Source organism: Eutrigla gurnardus, assembly GCF_963514095.1.
Source record: "Eutrigla gurnardus genome assembly, chromosome: 15".
Lineage (NCBI taxonomy): Eukaryota > Metazoa > Chordata > Actinopteri > Perciformes > Triglidae > Eutrigla > Eutrigla gurnardus.
The window spans coordinates 21,268,226-21,285,866 of NC_139938.1; the positions used below are offsets into that span (position 1 = coordinate 21,268,226).

Here is a 17,641-nt window from a genome sequence, read left to right on the forward strand (position 1 = left end):
TCTTCCTCCCGAACCGACCAATGGCGTTCAACTCCCAAAGTAGCGCAACATTCCCTTTATTCCGTGCACCTTTGTTGAGCGGTGTTTGTGTTGTTTTCTCCTGAATATGTAATCTATAAATCACTCCCGATCGATTCATAATCAATCCAACCGGATGTGTTTCTTCCGCCGCCTCGTTCTCAGAAACTCGCCGAAGGTTTCTATGGAAGCGCGCGCCAACGGCAGCGAGCTAGCTGACGTTACGGAGGCTAACTTTAGCTAGCAGCTAGCGGCGCGTTTTCGTGTTATTGTTTTGACCCGAGGAACAAGTTTGAGTAAAAAAAGAGCTCGCGCTCCGCCGCCGACATGACGTCAGCCTCCGCCAAGGTGAGTCCCGACCCGGTCCAGAAGAAGAGATCCGCTTCGGTCGGCGAAACCGAATCCGAACTCTTCAGAAAGCGGGTCACGCTCAACTCCACTCAGAAATCCCCTAATTTTACGGCTTCATTTGCCGCGCAGATACAGACGTCACGAGAAGTGCTCAAATGCACTACAACTCCCACACGTAGTGTAATACTACACCCGGCACATCGTACGTACACTAAACGTACATCCCTAAACGGTACTGAGTACTTGCTGTACTAGCCCGCTGATGCGAACCTTCCCCCACCACGATGCTCAGGCACGTTAAAAGGACCGTTTGGTGGATCGGGTTCTTCACTGACGTCACACATACAATAATGACGTATTTCATGTACACACAGTCTGATGACTTTACTACAGTACTTGAGTACACATTCAAGGTACTTGTACTTTATTTGAGTATTTCCATACTACTTTCTACACCTAAATGTACTTTTTACTACATTTAGTTACTTCCTGTCAGGTGTCCTCCGATGCGAGGTTCCCACGGGTCAGACGATGACGTCAGACCGTGATGCGTTAAAAACACATAACAAACACATTAATGGAGCAGTGATAATACAAAAACATCAGGTATACAAGTACAACCTTATACTGCTCCAGCACTTTTACTGCAACCACTTTAACTTTAATTATATACTTGTACTACAACTACTCTAACTACATTTCACAGTGTGTATTAGTACTTTTACTGCAGTAACAATGTGAATACTTCCTCGTCACGGTGGTTTTAGGTCGGGGAGATTTTCTCGGCAGCCGGAGCAGCGTTTACCAAGTTGGGAGAGTTAACGATGCAGCTGCACCCGGTGTCGGACTCCAGCCCTGCAGGGTGACACTCACACACACACATTGGTTCTGGTCTGGTTCTGGTCTGACGGGGATCCAGACTAACTCTCGTGTCCTCCTCAGAGCCAAGTGGACGGAGACGGAGATCGAGATGCTGCGTCTGGCAGTCCGTCGCTTCGGAGACGACCTCAACAACATCAGTACGGTGATCAAAGAGCGAACTGTGTAAGTAGCTTGTGGTTCCACCGCGGTAACGGGTTCTCTGCACCAGGCTTGGGCCGGTTTAAACCAAACCGGTCTCATACTAAGCCAAAGACCGGACCGAACCTTATTATACTGACCTTTCCCACTAGGCGTCGCACTTGCTACAGCAGACCGTCCCGAGTGATGCAATCGTTTTTGTACACAGAAGATTGCGCCGTAATCACGGAAAGAAGAGTAAAAAATATGCCGCGATCGTACCGTTTATAAAGAACTTTGCTTTGCGTCGTAACAACAGTGTCTCTTTTTTACAAAACATCGCAGCTTTGCGGAACCAGAGAGACTGCTACGACGCCGCAGGCAGCATGACGTATTCAATCAGCGTCGGAATTCCAATTTCTCTAGGCATCACTACTAAAGGTGAACTTTTGCTCGTCTTGCATATTTCTAGACTCTTCAACAAGCGAAGTTGCTGTGCATCATATACGTGTTGCCGATACAACGGCGACCTTGCACAGCAACTAACGGCTTGTTATCTTCTTTGGATCGACGTTTTCAGCTTGTTAAATGCTCTGGTGGCGCGTAGCCCTGGTAACGCGTCGCCTAGCAACATGTCTTCAAAACGTCGCTGTAAACAAACACAAGGTACGATGGTCATCTCCCACCTTGACTGAAACGTGATCTCTGTCTTCCGGCCTCGGGCCGCTCGCTGCACTTTACCACCGGCCGACTCGACACCGATAAATAATCACAATATAATTTTAATCACTCGTCATTATTGCTGCTTGTTACGAATGAAAGACACGTTTGCTGATGGTTTTAATTTTATTTTCCAGAATGTGTCATAAGGACAAATGCCAGTTCAACCGTTTTGTATGTTACGATGTAACGACGTTACCATGTAGCGATGTAACCATGTAGCGATGTAACCGTGTAGCGATGTAACCATGTAGCGATGTAACCATGTAGCGATGTAGCCATGTAGCGATGTAACCGTGTAGCGATGTAACCATGTAGCGATGTAACCGTGTAGCGATGTAACCGTGTAGCGATGTAACCGTGTAGCGTTGTAACAATGTCTCGATGTAAGGATGTTATACATAACGATCATCCGATGTTCTGATGTTACGATGTTTGTCCCGCAGTGCTCAGATAAAGAGCACCGTGAAGAGGAAACTGTACGAGGACAGCAGAGTCCCCATCTCCTCCGAGTCCCCAAAGAAGACGGTCAAGAAAACCGCCGTCGCCATGGTGCCAGCTCCAGCCCCCGCCGCTCCCGCTATGATTGCCGTGCCGACCTCGCAGGTCGTCGTGGCTACGGGCATGCAGAGCGGCCCCTCTCTGGCCCCGCCCATCAAGAAACAGAAGACGGCAGGTGAGATATGACAGGAAGTGATAATGCTGACTAGGTTAGGTTGTTTTTTTATTTAGCAGGTTTCAGGTTTAATGATGAATTAATTTACAGCTTCAGAAAATTTGAATCAAATACAAATATAATAAATATCAGATAAGCTGTTGAAGAATCAGAAACTTAAAAATCCAGTTCCTCCATCCCCCCCCCACCCCCCCCCCCCCTCCAGACGTGACCCTCAGTGCTCTCAACGACTCGGATGTCAACAGTGACCTGGTGGACATCGAAGGACTCGGCGACGGCTCCTCCAACAAGAAACTCAACTTTGACCAAGGTGACGTATGAACCCAGGTGCATTGTGGGAAGTCAGCGGTCTCACCATGATGTCGTTTGATTTTGAACAGTGTGACTTGTTTCCTCAGAGAGCCTTAACCTGGACTCGAGCCTCATCATGAACTCCAGCGACCTCCCCCTGCTGTCCCGCTGACCTTTGACCTCTCTGCTCCCGTTACACTCCTGACGTCCGTCTGTCCACGTTAAAAAAACAAAACAACTTTACATTTAAAAACGTGAGAAATTTAAAACCGTTTATTATAATTATTTAATAATTATAATTATTATTTTAATGGCCGCTTAGTTCTCTTTTAGACATTTTCAGCTTTTATGTTTGTTGACAGAATTATGACTTTTATTTTCTGACACGTTTGCAAACTCGACAAAAAAGGAGAAAACAAAAGTTTTTTCGTGAAGAATAACGTTGAAGACGTCCGAGGAAGCGACGTCGTCGGGGGAATCAGACGATCAAATCTGACGTTACACGATATTTCCTGTCAAACTATTTGGTAAATAATTTGTAGGATATGAAAGTCGGAATAAATTTACTGAACAAACCAACGTTTGGGTTTAGATGATCGGTCTCACGTCAGGAGCAGGAAGACGTGGAGCTTTAGTTGGGGACTATTTTCAGCGGCGGATGAATCCACATTTGGAGCTCCAGTAAGCGTTTGCCGACGTGTCCTTTAACCCGTCGGCGTTGCTGGCGGTCGGCGATCATGATGGTAGAAGAACTAGAAAATCTGATTTTTGACTTGAACATTTTGTGACTCGGAGGCTGTGAGATGTAAAAACATAGTTTTGATTATGTTAAGTAAAAAAAACAACTACACTTTTTTTCTTGGATGTTTGTGTTTCATTTTCCTATTTCCACCAAAACACCAAATTTAGTTCTCAAATGTAACATTTTAAAGCCAAATCCCAATGTTCCCCCTAACCTCGAAGCCCTGAACCCTCTGGGACTGAACGGACGTCGCCTGGTAGATGGTTGAGAGGCTGTGAAGGTCTGAAATGGTAGAAATACAAAAGAGACAGCACTCGGCATGTCACTTTACTTTGATGACACAAAACGTGATCTAAAAGTGTTGGATTTTATTTTAAAAATGTACAGCCTGATTCGAACGTCTTCCAGACTCGTATCATCACAGACCGGACGGACCTGTCACATCATGCATTCACTCTTTTTAGTTGAAACAGCTTCAAGAAGCTACATTAAAATAACTGGTTGATGATTAAACCAGGTGTGTAAAATAATAATGGTGTGTAGCCTATGATGACATTCCTATGATTTCAAGTGTTTTATGCTACCTATTAAATCGTTAATGTTTCTGTGTAAATGTAATATTCAATGCATGCACCGTTGTCTTTGTTTACCTTTTTTTTTAATTCCTCTGGGCTTTTTCCTGGTAACCCCGTGTTTCACGTAACAACGCTATGAACTGTGGGTAATTCCCTCAGGCAAAGTCAGCATCGATGCTGACTTACAGAAAGTGGGCATAACGGGCTCAAAGAGTACTCGAGGGAGTCCTTGTGCAGCTGACGATGTGACCGTGGGACAGACCTGAACTCTCAGGGACTCGACGGGAACCCACATCCAAGTCTGTGAGGGGGGTGTACCGAGTCTCACATGGACCTCTCACATCCACCACACCAATCTCAAAACACTGTTGGAGCTGATTCAGGAGTTGAGTTTCCACTGAATATGGCTGGTGTGTTAAATTAATCAGCATTCATGAGGCCAAATATGACCAGATGCTGGCAAGCAATGTACATTTACATTTACATTTAGGTCATTTAGCAGACGCTTTTGTCCAAAGCGACTTACAATAAGTATGTAGCATTTAAAATTATATCTTTTTTAAATGGAGTCTGATGGCTCCAAAAAACAATTACTTTTTTCGGGACTTTTCCCGACAAACTGACTTTTTCCGACAAACTATACTGACTTTTTTTGACAAATTAAACTGACTTTTTTCACGACTTTTTTCGAAAACCATGCTGACTTTTTTCACAACTTTTTTTCGACAAACTATACTATGACTTTTTTTTACTGACTTTATACTGACTTTATACTTTATACTGACAAACTATACTGACTTTTTTCACAACTTTTTTCAACAATCTATACTGACTTTTTTCACATCTTTTTTCAACAAATTAAACTGACGTTTTTCATTACTTTTTCGAAAAACTATAATGACTTTTTGACAAACTATACTGACTTTTTTTCACAACTTTTTTCGACAAACTAAACTGATGTTTTTCACGAGTTTTTCAAAAAACTATACGGACTTTTATTCACAACTTTTTTCAACCATCTATACTGACTTTTTTCAACAAACTATACTGACTTTTTTTACTGACTTTATACTGACTTTATACTTCATACTGACAAACTATACTGACTTTTTTCACAACTTTTTTCAACAAATTAAACTGACGTTTTTCATTACTTTTTCGAAAAACTATAGCGACTTTTTTTGACAAACTATACTGACTTTTTTTCACAACTTTTTTCGACACAATATTCTTTGACATTTTTCACAACTTTTTTCGACAAACTAAACTGATGTTTTTCACAACTTTTTCAAAAAACTATACTGACATTTTTCACTTTTTTCACAAACTACTGACTTTTTCTTTACAGCTTTTAGATAAACTAAACTGACGTTTTTCACAACTTTTTCAAAAAACTATACTGACTTTTTTCAACAAACTATACTGACTTTTTTTCACAACTTTTTCCCGACAAACTATACTATGACTTTTTTACGACTTATTTCGACGAAATAAACTGACCTTTTACACAACTATTTTTTACAAACTCTGCCTTGACTTTTTTACAACTTTTTCCGACAAACTAAACTGATGTTTTTTTTGCAAACTATACTGACTTTTTTTTGTACAACTTTTTTTCGACCAAGTATACCGACTTATTTCACAACTTTTTTCGACAAACTAAACTGACTTTTGTTTTACACCTTTTTTCGACAAAGTATAACAACTTTTTCGGACAATCTAAACGGACTAATTTCGAGTTTGTTGGAAAAATAAGTCAGTATATTATGTCTAAAAAAGTGGTCAAAAACGTTTCTGGACAAAGAAAAGAGGCCAATATAAGACATGAGAACAAAAGTTTGGAATTTGATGGCACCCTCAATGTAAAAACTACAAAAAGAACACAATTGATTTCTGATCAGAAGAGAGAAGAGTAACACACTTAGTCATATTATACAGATTTTCATTTATTTTGAGTTTTCATATACAATGTACACACAAACACACACACACACACACATATATACATACACATACATATATAAATATACATATATATATATATATATATATACACACACACACACACACACATACACACACATATATATACACACACTAAAAACCAGAAAGTCATTCTGTGATTTTTACAGCGATGAGATCCTCAGGAGGGAAAAACACTTGAATATAGACTTTTATTTTACAGTTGCATAAAAATACATCATCTCAATTTTCTTGTAGAGAATTTGTCCAAAAAGAAAAAAGAACAGAAAGAAAAACTATCTACATTTTGAAACAACACGTGTGAATGTTTTCATAGATGTGCTTTTAGTTCCCTTTATTAAAACTCTAGCAGCCCTTTTTTTTTAAAGTTGGATTTCACTCTGGTGGATCAGCGTCATTCTTCGGCACAAAATAAAGCTTGCTGGAGGGTCACATAACAGGTTTTCTGCTTTTAAACGCAAAAAAGTGTATATTTATTCTTTTTCACTTCACAAACGTCTACATTTAAAGTGCTTACAGTTTTCATCTAATAACATAAATATTTTGTTGCTCAAACTTTCACAGCCTGAAAAAACCCACAGACTTTATGTTTTGGGAGGTTTGTTGGACATAAGGCTACAGCTAGCAGCTAGTTAGCTTAGCATTAGGGAAGCAGGTATTGTAGAATATTCCTAAGTGTAATTATTAAGTGCATTTAATAATTATAAATTATTCTCAGTTCAGTTAAAAAACCTGAAAGGAAGTTCATGTCGTACTTTATCTTGTTTTTGTTTTCTCACAATCATGAAAAAAGTACCAGTAGCTCAAATTTTAGTGGCACCAACCGAAATACAAAAATACAGATTTGAGTATCTAGATCTCTTACAATAGACATTTTAACTGCCTTAAATATATATGTATATATTTATACCTTTCATATCAAGCTCATGGGATCACCTTTTTTCTTGAATGTGAGAGAAAAAATAAAATAAAAATCTAACTCTGGCCCTTACGATAAGAAGAAAACTCTTGAACAGGGATATTAGCTTTCCAGACTTACAAATTTTTGCTTCATTTTTAAACACTGAAGGTCTGAAGAACTAAACCATCTACGGGTCACAGGGAGGGTCAGTTTCAGTGCTGAGATATCACCGCATTCTACCAGAGTGAAATCTCACTTTAATACTGAAACGTTGACGGGTTACTTCCTCGCTAATCATCCGTCACAGCGAGGACGAACAAAAAACACACAAACCTCTTCAGAGAATCGCTGACATCATGAGAAGAAACATAACAGCTGACAATAAAGCAAACGTAAGAATAACAAACAAACGTATCATGATGAAGCAGAAAGTAAAGCAGCTGCTGAAATGTATGAAAATATGATATTTTTGGGGATGAAGTTGTTGAAAGTTCAAAATAACGTAATTTATCATCACAATTAAAAGACGATACAATTCCAGCGTGATGGGAGGTTTTCAGTCAGAGGATTGTTATTGGAGCCCTTTTATAACAGTTATATATATATATATATGTATATACATATATAAAAATAAACTTAAAATGTTCCATCCATAACTTCAACTTATGTTTTCTCTCTAATCTTACAAGCCATAATTAATTCAAACACATTAATATTAAGACATATTCGACTAAGGACAGTAGCGGGAATAATTTAGTCTCCATTGCAGTGTTTGTCCACCGGAGGGCGGTGTCGACTTTAATGTCATCCTAAGAACGCACGTTGCTAAAATAATTGTTTTCTAGAAGTTAAATAAATCACACGGTGGCCATTTTAGGACGCGTGAGACTCAGTTCGTCAACTGACATTAGCATGTTAGCAAGAGCGTAGCAACATGGCTATGGTTAGCATTCACCTGCACACTGCTCACGTTAGTCATCGTTTGGCGGCAGCTTTCTCCCAACTACCATTCGCATGTTAACATCCGAACATTTGAATGTTACATGCTAACCGTTAGCATTTATCGTGTTTACTACGGCAACACAAAATTTGGCATCAGAATATAAATACAAACAAACATTTGGGGTACCTCCGACCACGCTGGAAACGTGACACAAGTCCGTCTGGGACATTTAAACGTTTCAGGAGGAAACGGGACAAGACAAGAACACACCGATGATTACCGATCGTCTTATTTCAGCTTCTGTACGTTTCGCCCTATGACCAAACCGGTTAATCTTTTTTCATTTTTGGCTTAAGAAACATTACTTTGAAACAGAAATTCATACGAGAGTCCAAATCACATTCTGACGCAGCTACGTGATTCTCTCTTCGTAATCAGAGATGGTTTGGGATGGTGGCGAGTGTGCAAAGTTAAAAAAACAAACAAACAGGAAATTATCTTAAAGCTAGTTCGTGAATTTGGCAGCGTGTTGTTACGCCCGATAAAAGTTGTCCTGCTGATCGCCGGTTCACTCAAATCATCCACAATCAACAACAATATTTGTAATCTTTTAAATCTGGTTGGAAATTAATCTGTATGTTGTGTTTTTATTGGGGGGGGGGGGGGGGGGGTAACATGAGTAAACGCATACGTAAGAACACGTAAAAACAATGTTTTTGTAAAATTAGGTTTTCATGCAGATATGAAACATTTAGTTGATTCAGAGATTCTCCAGACGGCTACGAATAAAAACGTATTCCACGATGATCATCGCAGCTACGTCTTCACACCGATGAGTTTTTACTTACGTATTCAAATAGATAAAATTTTGTTCGTACTTGGCCAGAATTCAATGGAGCAAATATCAGGCACCTCATCGTAAAATTGAATTAACATTAATTAATTACGTTTCCTCAATATGAGAATTTGGTTACGAATATCAAATGCGTTTGTTGAATTTGAATATTTTTCCTGTAAAATCGAGTATTGAAAATAATCGCGTACCAAAACATCTGTTCAAATTCATAATATGAATGATTAATTGTTAATTATGGATTCTAAACTGAATTTTTACTGCAAAATGGCATTTTGTAAAATCGAAAACAAATTAAAAAAATATATTTCTCAAAGTTAGATATTTAAATATAATTACATTTTGGCGGGAGTCAAATAATTTGAATGAATCAGGCGCGATGGGAAGTTTTACGTTATTGTTGGACGTTTTAAAGATAAACTGAACCGAACTCAACTGAAAAACAGGACGGACTCACGCATACGTAACAAGTCAAGAAATAAAGCAGGAAAAGCAGCAAAACATAACAGCATTTTGTCCACGATGACTTTTTTTCAGAACAGAAAGAAAAAGATTAAAATGGTCAAACTAGCGCTGTGCAAAGTCGTGACGACTGAAGATCACTAACAAAGATTTGGAAACTTTTGTTGGAACAGCTGAATGAGCAGCGAGGCGGAGAAGAAGACACTTCTATCAACAGCTTATAGAGACTTTATGTACAAATGATAAAAAAAAAGAGGAACTTCCTGTCGGAGCGGGAAGTCAAATCTCTCGGATCCGATGTTTAAAATCGACACTCGTGAGGAAAAAAACACCTCCGAAATATGACATGTTTCAGGCACAATGATGAGTGAGAGCACAAAACTGTACATTTCTGTGCAAGTGCAAAACGTTGGGAGCAGAACTGAAGAACTCAGCTCTGACCTCCGACCCCTCTGGTGAAACGCCGACATGCATCTGTGATAAATGGATGGTTTCAGACCGACGGCCGATCTCCCCATGCAGCGAGCAGCGAAGTATGAACCCATGCCGACCTCCCTCATGATTTCATGCCACAGACCCTTTTGGTTGCGTTTACCGATGACCGAGCCTGCGTGGGTTGGCGCTCACGCCTCGCTCCCAGTCAGACATAACCAGTCAGACATAACCATCAAAATACACATTGTGGATTACTGTCAGTAATATTTGTCAGGGAGGGATGATGTGTGTGCAAACATGGCGACTGATGTGGGTCCGGGGACTTTATGGAGACTGGTGAAGACCAGATGGTTACTGTGAAGACCAGATGTTTACTGGTGTTCAACAGATGTTACTGGTGAAGACCAGATGGTTACTTGTGAACACCTGATGGTTACTGGTGAACACCTAATGGTTACTGGTGAACACCAGGTGGTCACCTGTGAAGACCAGAACCGTGATCATGTCTTCCTCTAGGCTCTGTCTATTTGGGGAATGAAAACATTAGAATGCGAACAGGACCACCTAGAGCTGGGCTTCATGGTATCATTATTATCACGATATGAATACAGATGTGTTCTGATAATTGTTTATAATACAATATGGAAAATATGTGCAAAATCACATCAAATAAACTGATGGTGAAAACAACGGCCGAGCATCAGTTGAGTTTGTTTCTCGTCCAGAGAACAATAATATCAGTTCATTCCAGCACATTGGGATTCATCTGGAAACCCATAATATTGGATCATTGCCCAACCCTCAGATCAGGATGAATTCCTGCATGAGGCCACTTATTAAGTGCTAAACAGGAAGAGTTTGGATCTGTTAGCACAAGAACCTCGATCCTGGTCTTAAAAACCAACCGCTTTAACTAAAAGTAAAACCTGTTTCAGAACAAATAGAAGTCAGAAAGTCGAAACAGGAAACCAGAATGATTACAGACTGGCTGGGTGAAACAGCAATAATACAAATTTATGGGGATTTCTATCACCAATCGGATCAATGTGGATGATTTCCAGTAGAGAAGCCGGTTAGAGAGAAAAGTAAAAGTATAAATGCAGCTTTAGGAGGGAAGAGAGCCATCACTTCCTGCAGATTCAATGTATAGAATCAAACCATGAGCACATAACAGCTGATATTCACATATAGATACACTATTAACAAATACACTACTGACTGGGACCCGGTTTGTGAAAACCAGCTTCTCATCCCGGGAGAAAAACGTGAACAAGCTGCAGACGACAATTCTTCATGTAAAATCAGAAGGCTTCAGTCGGGTTTCTCCGAAAAACTATAAAACTGACTCTCAAATGATGTTTCCAGGGAAACGTAGTTAGTCGTGGATGACGACGTATCACAGATTTGATTCAAAGAGACCCAGAAGTCCAGAAGGGAGGAGGTCTGGGTGGGGCCTGGGTCTAAAAACACAGGACATTCACCCAGGAGACGGATGTTATGTCTAAACATAACCTAGTGCTTTTGTTTTCTTTCTATTTTATTGGCATTTTAAGCCAAATGTTTTTACTAGAACTAACAAAGTTTTGTGTTTCGTTTGTTAACCAGGCGTTTCAAATTTGTTTTACCTGTTAAAAGGGTTTTAAGGGCGTCTTTCCTTGTCCAATCAGATGGTCCCAGCAGAGACGATGGCCTATGCTGTACAGAGTATCCTCAGAGACAAATTTGTGATTTTGGGTTGTAGAAATCAAATAGAATTGAATTTAAAACTGTATAAAAACATAATTGAGAGTTCAGTATAGTTGTTATGGGAACGTAAGTTTGAAGGAGACAAGGTTGGTTTCAGACAACTAAAACTTTTCTTTAAAACAAAAGAAACTCCGGCTTCAATGACTGAATTTCACGTCCGTCTGGGTTCGGGCTCAAAGATATAAGACACAAAGTGCTTAATAACCACCAGTTCCGATACACCTTCATGTGTTTTTGGGGTCAGGGGGGGTTTTACCGTTTCATTGATTGTTTCATCTTCAGAGTTAAATATGAATTCTACGAAACCTGATGGAACAATAATCATGTAACCTGGTCCACTGATCGGACTACATGTTGATCCGTCAGCCACGAACGCTCATGAATTTGGCTTCAGGATCGCGCCTAAAGAAATCATATGATTTCTACATTCGGTTTCTCGATACGTACTTGATTCCCAACAAGTGCGACTCCGGGACGACAATCGGAGGCCATCGGCTTTGTTCGGTTCCCGTTGACTGGATCACTGAAGGCGGAAACCCAACATTCCTCGAGTGCTTCGAGTCCTTCAGAGACAATTCAGATTGTCTGAAAACGTTTTTGTCGCCCCCAAAGATGATGTCTTGACTACAACTCAAGACCTTATTAGAACTTCTTCAGAAGGATTGTTCTGGAACTTCATGAACTGATTGGTCAGACTGGACTGGAGCTGCATCCAATGGGCAGCCATCCAAGAAGCAGCAGCATGAACCGAGTCCCATTTTAGGCTCCGACTCCTTTGATGTCCGAAATCTGACGGAACTCAAGGAACGACGTCATGTGGTTCATTTTTTCATCCTTGTTTACATTTTATTCTTCTCAACAGCAAATCAGGAGCCACCACTAGCGTCGGCAGGACAAGTTGAGATTTGGGAGGCTTCTGTTGCTCGACTGGAAGCCACAATTACTCTCGACACCATTCTCTATAAGTCCGCACAGACATTTGATTCTATGCTGATGACACAACCAGCGTGTCCTCAGTCTCTTAAAGTTTCCTAGTGATGTCACGATGATGCTGATGATGAATCCCTTGTATATCACTTGATTTAAGGACAAATCAGAGCCACAAATGTGACACAGCAAAAATGTCCTTCCGGAGCACCGTCCAACATGGACTCGGAGGGGGGTATGCAGCGGGATTTTGGGTAAAAATATCCAACCAACCAAGAGAAACAGTCGGTGAGCAGATTAGAAACTTCCAAGAAAGTTGATTCTTCAAGGCCGCAGAAAAATCTAAAACACATTCTATCCACGTCACTCAGTGACTCACAGAGAAAGAAAACCAGATGGATCTGGATGTCCTGTGATTCTTCAGTTTGTCCAATGTGGTCGCAGGAAGAGGCGGGACTTACAGTGATGCTGGCAGATGATTGAAACAGAAATAAGGTGCGATAGGAGTCCTCCAGGTGTTCTTTGTGCTGCTGGTGGTCGGTCTGCACCCACAGTGACAGGGTCAGGACTCGGCTGGAGGAGGGGGTTTTAGTGACCGGGGTGCTGGTTGGAGGTAAAGGGGGTGAAGGAAGGGGGAGGAGAGAGAGACAGAGGGCTGGACTGAGGACTGACGCCTACTGCAGGAGGAGAGTCGGCCGCCGATGGAGAGACACTGAGGGGAAAAGAGAGCATTATCGGGATTCTCATCGAGAATCTGATGCCAACATACGACTTCAAGTTGATCCTCACCTGACAGTGTAGCTGCTGCGGTGGGCGGGGTCGGTCACCCCGGCAACAAAAAGCTTCTTGGGGGGTCCGTCAGACTCCACCCCTCCTGAGAGACAAGGAGGTTCACAAATGTAGAGATATTAGTCATAACAATAAAAACAATAATCATACAAATTGAAAGCATGCCAGAGGCCTCATGCCAAACTCAACAATGCGGTAGTCAACGATATGGACGATACGGTCGTCAATGATACGGACGATACAGTAGTCAACGATTTGGTAGTCAACGAAATGGACAATACGGTAGTCAATGATACGGACGATACAGTAGTCAACGATACGGTAGTCAATGACACAGTAGTCAACGATATGGACAATACGGTAGTCAATGATACGGTAGTCAATGATACAGTAGTCAACGATATGGACAATACGGTAGTCAATGATACGGTAGTCAATGATACGGTAGTCAATTATACGGTAGTCAACGATATGGACAATACGGTATTCAACGATACGGTAGTCAATGATACGGTAGTCAACGATATGGACAATACGGTAGTCAATGATACGGTAGTCAATGATACGGTAGTCAACGATACAGTAGTCAACGATACGGACGATACAGTAGTCAATGATACGGATGATACGGTAGCGTGGTTTCACAGTAAACTAAACTATACTATGACAGACATACAAAACCTTCGGGACCTAAAACATTATCTCCTAAACTTGCAAACATCACATGTGCAAAAACTGAGCTAAACGTGAGAGGATATTGGTCTTAAATTCAATCAGGTGACACAAAAACTCCTGATGAATCCTCACGTTCAACATGAAAAGCGACATAAATCAGTTATTGCTGTAAACTTGTACAAACACAGAGGAGTCATTACCTTTCCTCTTTAGTGGAGCTAACGCAGGCCATCTCACAGTGGCACTGACTGCTGGTCTGATGGACAATCAACACACACACACACACGCACACGCACACACCACACACACACACACACCTGTAAGCAGACTGAAGCTTCCTCTGGATAAACAATACAAACACAAAGGGAGTGTCCTGTGTGGTTTTACCTGAACCTCCTGGTGGGACTCGGGGACGAGTTGGGCGTCACGCCGCTGTCCTGCGCCTGGAACCACTGAAGAGGAAAAACACTGTCGGTCTGAACCCTCAATGTAAACCGTCGGATCTGGACTCAGCCTCAACCCTCTGATATGAAATTTAGTCTTTGAAATCCAATTCAGAGCAGCATCTAATTAGTGCAAACTTTTTGATCTGGATTCAGTGTGAGCTGTCTGATCTGGATTCACATAAATAATCTGATCTGCATTAAGTTTTCTCATCTTGATCAGTGTGATCTGGATTCACTCCAAATCCTCTAATCACTATTCAGTCTAAACTCTAGAACATAGTTTTACGAGCGTGATCTGGATTCAGTATAACCCAGAGACCACATTAAGAACACTGTGTCACCCTACTTTCCTGACGCCCCTCCCTCTGATTGGTGGATGGGATTCTTCTAAATACTACATTATCCATGAGCCTTAGCATTCTACTGAAAAGTGGGGATGCTCACCGTGGATGTGTGGTTGTGCCACTGGCTGACTGGAGGGACTGGGTTCAGACTGGAAGCACTGGGAGGAGACAGAGGGACCCTTGATTACACTGGACTTAGACGGCAAAGCGCTGAGCGGCGTAGTTTAATAGCCGTACCTTAATCTCTGCAGACTTCCTCTGAGCGTCATCTCCATGTTCTCCTCCTGTAGTGAACACAAACGGCTGGTATTGACCTACATGTTGACCTTTGACCTCGTCCGGTGTCCGTCACAACAAACCCTCTCAAATAAAAGCAACAAATAGGCAGATATCACCTAAAAGATTGTCACTGAGTTTTTCAGATGTTTTTAGACCCAGAGCAGCCTCTGACAGGCAGAGGACCAACTACAAGTCCACTATCCGATCTGCATAACGGGATTGGTTGATGCCTTTATTTGTGGTGCGAACGCTCAGAAAAATTAACCTTGTTACAGAAAAAAATAAAAAATGATCTTGCTCTTTCATTATATCATATTTACGTTCTGTGTGAACGTATTCATGACAAAAACAACAGTCCTCACCTGCTTCTTGTGGTCGAGTCTGTCTCCGGTCAGACAGAACGGAGACAGGGGGACGAGCTGAAGAAGAAGAAGACGGATGAAGATCAGCGGGGATTGATGAGAGCGCTGAGACTGATCAGGAACAGGAAATACATCATCACTATGACACAATCACCGACCTGTGAGGGGCAGCTGGGGTTGATGGACACACTGCTGCGTCTGTATCGAGCCGAGGACACCGGACTGAAGACAGTCATCCCATCGCTGAGACAGAGACACCATAACAACACATTTATATACAGTAACATGTGTGTAGTTGTAGGGAACACCATCTACCACATAATGAGTGTCTAAAGTGGTCTGTGCCCTGCTCGTAGCTGCTGCTGGTGTGACTGTATGTGCCCGGAGGATACTGGCCAGTCAGGAACGTGAAGTCATAAGGATACGGAAGCCTGCCTCGACTGAAGTTAAAGCCTGGCTGAGGTCGGCTGGTGAAGGCAGGTCCAGCAGACGCCATCATAAACAGAGGAGGAGGAGCGAGCGACCATTGTTTCTCAGTCTCCCTCTCAGTGTTACTATATATATTACTATACTGGCCTGGTCTGCACAAGATTTTTGTCTAAAAGCCTATTACGGCAGTTTTCTCTCGCCACTGTCGCTGTAACGCTCCTGGGTGATGTTGGGACTTTGAAATGTATTGACTCTGAAAATCATGAGTGTATTCTAGTCCTGCTCAATGTGTTAAGTGTCCTGAGATTACTTCTGTTGTGGTATGACACTATAAATAACATGGAATTAAATGAACTCTTTTTCGATATCTCCATCAATGCACTTAGTACTAAAGTTTAGATTTTTTTTTTAACAAATAATGCTTGGTGTATAAAACCTACACCGATTTTAAGAGTGGGTCTAGTGCATTAATAATCTCTCTTAAGACAGTTTTATTATTAGTCTATGGCTCTCTATAAACAAGGGAATTATAAATTAGACGTTTTTCGAGCTTGGTGTTGCCCATTTGGATGTAATACCACTGACCTGACACTGGTGATCATGGGGGCGCTGTTCGATCTGCGGAGTGCCCCGCCTCCTGCTCCGCCAGCTGCGCCTGCGCACTGGTCCACTTCCATTCGTTCCATATCTCCGTCCGCAGGCCCGGCGGTGGCAGCGTCAACTGACGCCCTCCGACCTCCTTTACGGCGGCGTCGGGCTCTACTCGAGCCCGGTGGAAGCCCGACCCGCAGGCCTCACGAGCAGCAAACCCAGAGCCGCCAAGTCCGCGGACTGAACACACCGACGCGGTCTCCTCGCTACCACATTGTCCCTCAAGAAAACCCCCCGTAACCGTGTGCCACCGCGGGACCAGATCGTCATGTATAATCCACAGCTACGCTTCACTTGCTGCCGTCACCAACGCAAATGTTATGGCTGCGTAAAGAGATAAAAAAAAAAATACGATCCCACCGCAAAACCACTCGAGACAAAGTTTTGTAAGGGCAAGCAGTTAAAACTCACCCGGCGGTCCCGCCTCTACCGTGGAACTTTTAATTCGGCCCCGCATAGGTGACGTGACTTTTGGGATTAGCTGTTGAGCTAACTTGGTTTGCTGTAAAAAAAAAAAAAAAAGAAAAGAAAAGAAAAAAAAGAAACCTCCAGTCAGAGATCAGAAAACCGCTAAGCAGCTGCCCGAAACAGTGAAGGCCCGGGCCGGCCACACAGTCCTCCGGGAGAATCGGTCCCGCTTACCCCCTAACACACCGAGCGGGCCTCCATAACAGTCGCGAAATCACTGAAAATTAACAGTTTGAAAGATTTTCACAACATAGTCCTTGACCAAATAGAGGTAGTTCACCAGCTGTGAAAACAGCGCCGCTGTCTGGACACGTGGGAGAACTGCAGCAGAGAGTAGAGCGGCGCGAGAGGTGAGAGAGTGAAAGCGGGTCAATTCCCGTTTCTCCTCTCGGTGTTTCTGTGGAGGTTAACGGGACGTTTCTCATTTTAAAATGTATTTTTATTTATTTAAGTATTCTTTCATCTTTCTCTCTTTTTTTTTTACTGGAAAGCACATGACAAGTACTACAAGCTTGTAATAGTTAAATATAATAATATAATATTTAAGTAGGTCTGTCAAAATATGTGCCTTGCCAA

The 17,641-nt window shown here is 41.9% G+C and overlaps 2 protein-coding genes across 3 annotated transcripts; one reads left to right on the plus strand and one right to left on the minus strand.

Annotated features, from left to right (window-relative positions):
* The first annotated feature begins 32 nt into the window (after nucleotides 1–32).
* LOC311025466 (BPTF-associated chromatin complex component 1-like) lies at nucleotides 33–4,415 on the plus strand. Its single transcript, XM_084028380.1, has 6 exons — nucleotides 33–366; nucleotides 1,137–1,231; nucleotides 1,312–1,413; nucleotides 2,535–2,764; nucleotides 2,970–3,074; nucleotides 3,163–4,415. Exons 1-6 carry the CDS (start codon nucleotides 346–348, stop codon nucleotides 3,225–3,227), a joined length of 618 nt encoding a protein of 205 aa, XP_083884506.1. The 5' UTR covers nucleotides 33–345; the 3' UTR covers nucleotides 3,228–4,415.
* Nucleotides 4,416–6,532: 2,117 nt separating this feature from the next.
* On the minus strand, nucleotides 6,533–17,585 carry LOC311026287 (P2R1A-PPP2R2A-interacting phosphatase regulator 1). 2 transcript variants are annotated; one of them, XR_014598467.1, is made up of 10 exons: nucleotides 16,532–17,585; nucleotides 15,676–15,760; nucleotides 15,518–15,574; nucleotides 15,114–15,160; nucleotides 14,977–15,034; nucleotides 14,474–14,538; nucleotides 14,287–14,342; nucleotides 13,412–13,496; nucleotides 11,462–13,334; nucleotides 6,533–11,403 (listed from the first exon to the last, which is right to left on the minus strand). XR_014598467.1 is itself a non-coding variant. In XM_084029747.1 (9 exons), exons 1-9 carry the CDS (start codon nucleotides 16,630–16,632, stop codon nucleotides 13,211–13,213), a joined length of 678 nt encoding a protein of 225 aa, XP_083885873.1. In that variant the 5' UTR covers nucleotides 16,633–17,585; the 3' UTR covers nucleotides 6,533–13,210. The 2 variants fall into 2 exon arrangements, 1 of the variants encoding a protein (XP_083885873.1); XM_084029747.1 differs by having other exon boundaries at nucleotides 6,533–13,334.
* Nucleotides 17,586–17,641: the final 56 nt, after the last annotated feature.

Bases quoted from the DNA above. Each gene is read 5' to 3' on its own strand.
- LOC311025466 (XM_084028380.1), top strand. From the start codon at position 346: ATGACGTCAGCCTCCGCCAAG. The intron at 1,414-2,534 runs GTAAGTAGCTTG...TTTGTCCCGCAG, and splicing joins GTGATCAAAGAGCGAACTGT to TGCTCAGATAAAGAGCACCG. The intron at 2,765-2,969 runs GTGAGATATGAC...CCCCCCCTCCAG, and splicing joins CAAGAAACAGAAGACGGCAG to ACGTGACCCTCAGTGCTCTC.
- LOC311026287 (XM_084029747.1), bottom strand. From the start codon at position 16,632: ATGGAACGAATGGAAGTGGACCAGTGCGCAGGCGCAGCTGGCGGAGCA. The intron at 15,035-15,113 runs GTACGGCTATTA...GTCTCCTCCCAG, and splicing joins GGAAGTCTGCAGAGATTAAG to TGCTTCCAGTCTGAACCCAG. The intron at 14,539-14,976 runs GTGAGCATCCCC...TTTCCTCTTCAG, and splicing joins GGCACAACCACACATCCACG to TGGTTCCAGGCGCAGGACAG.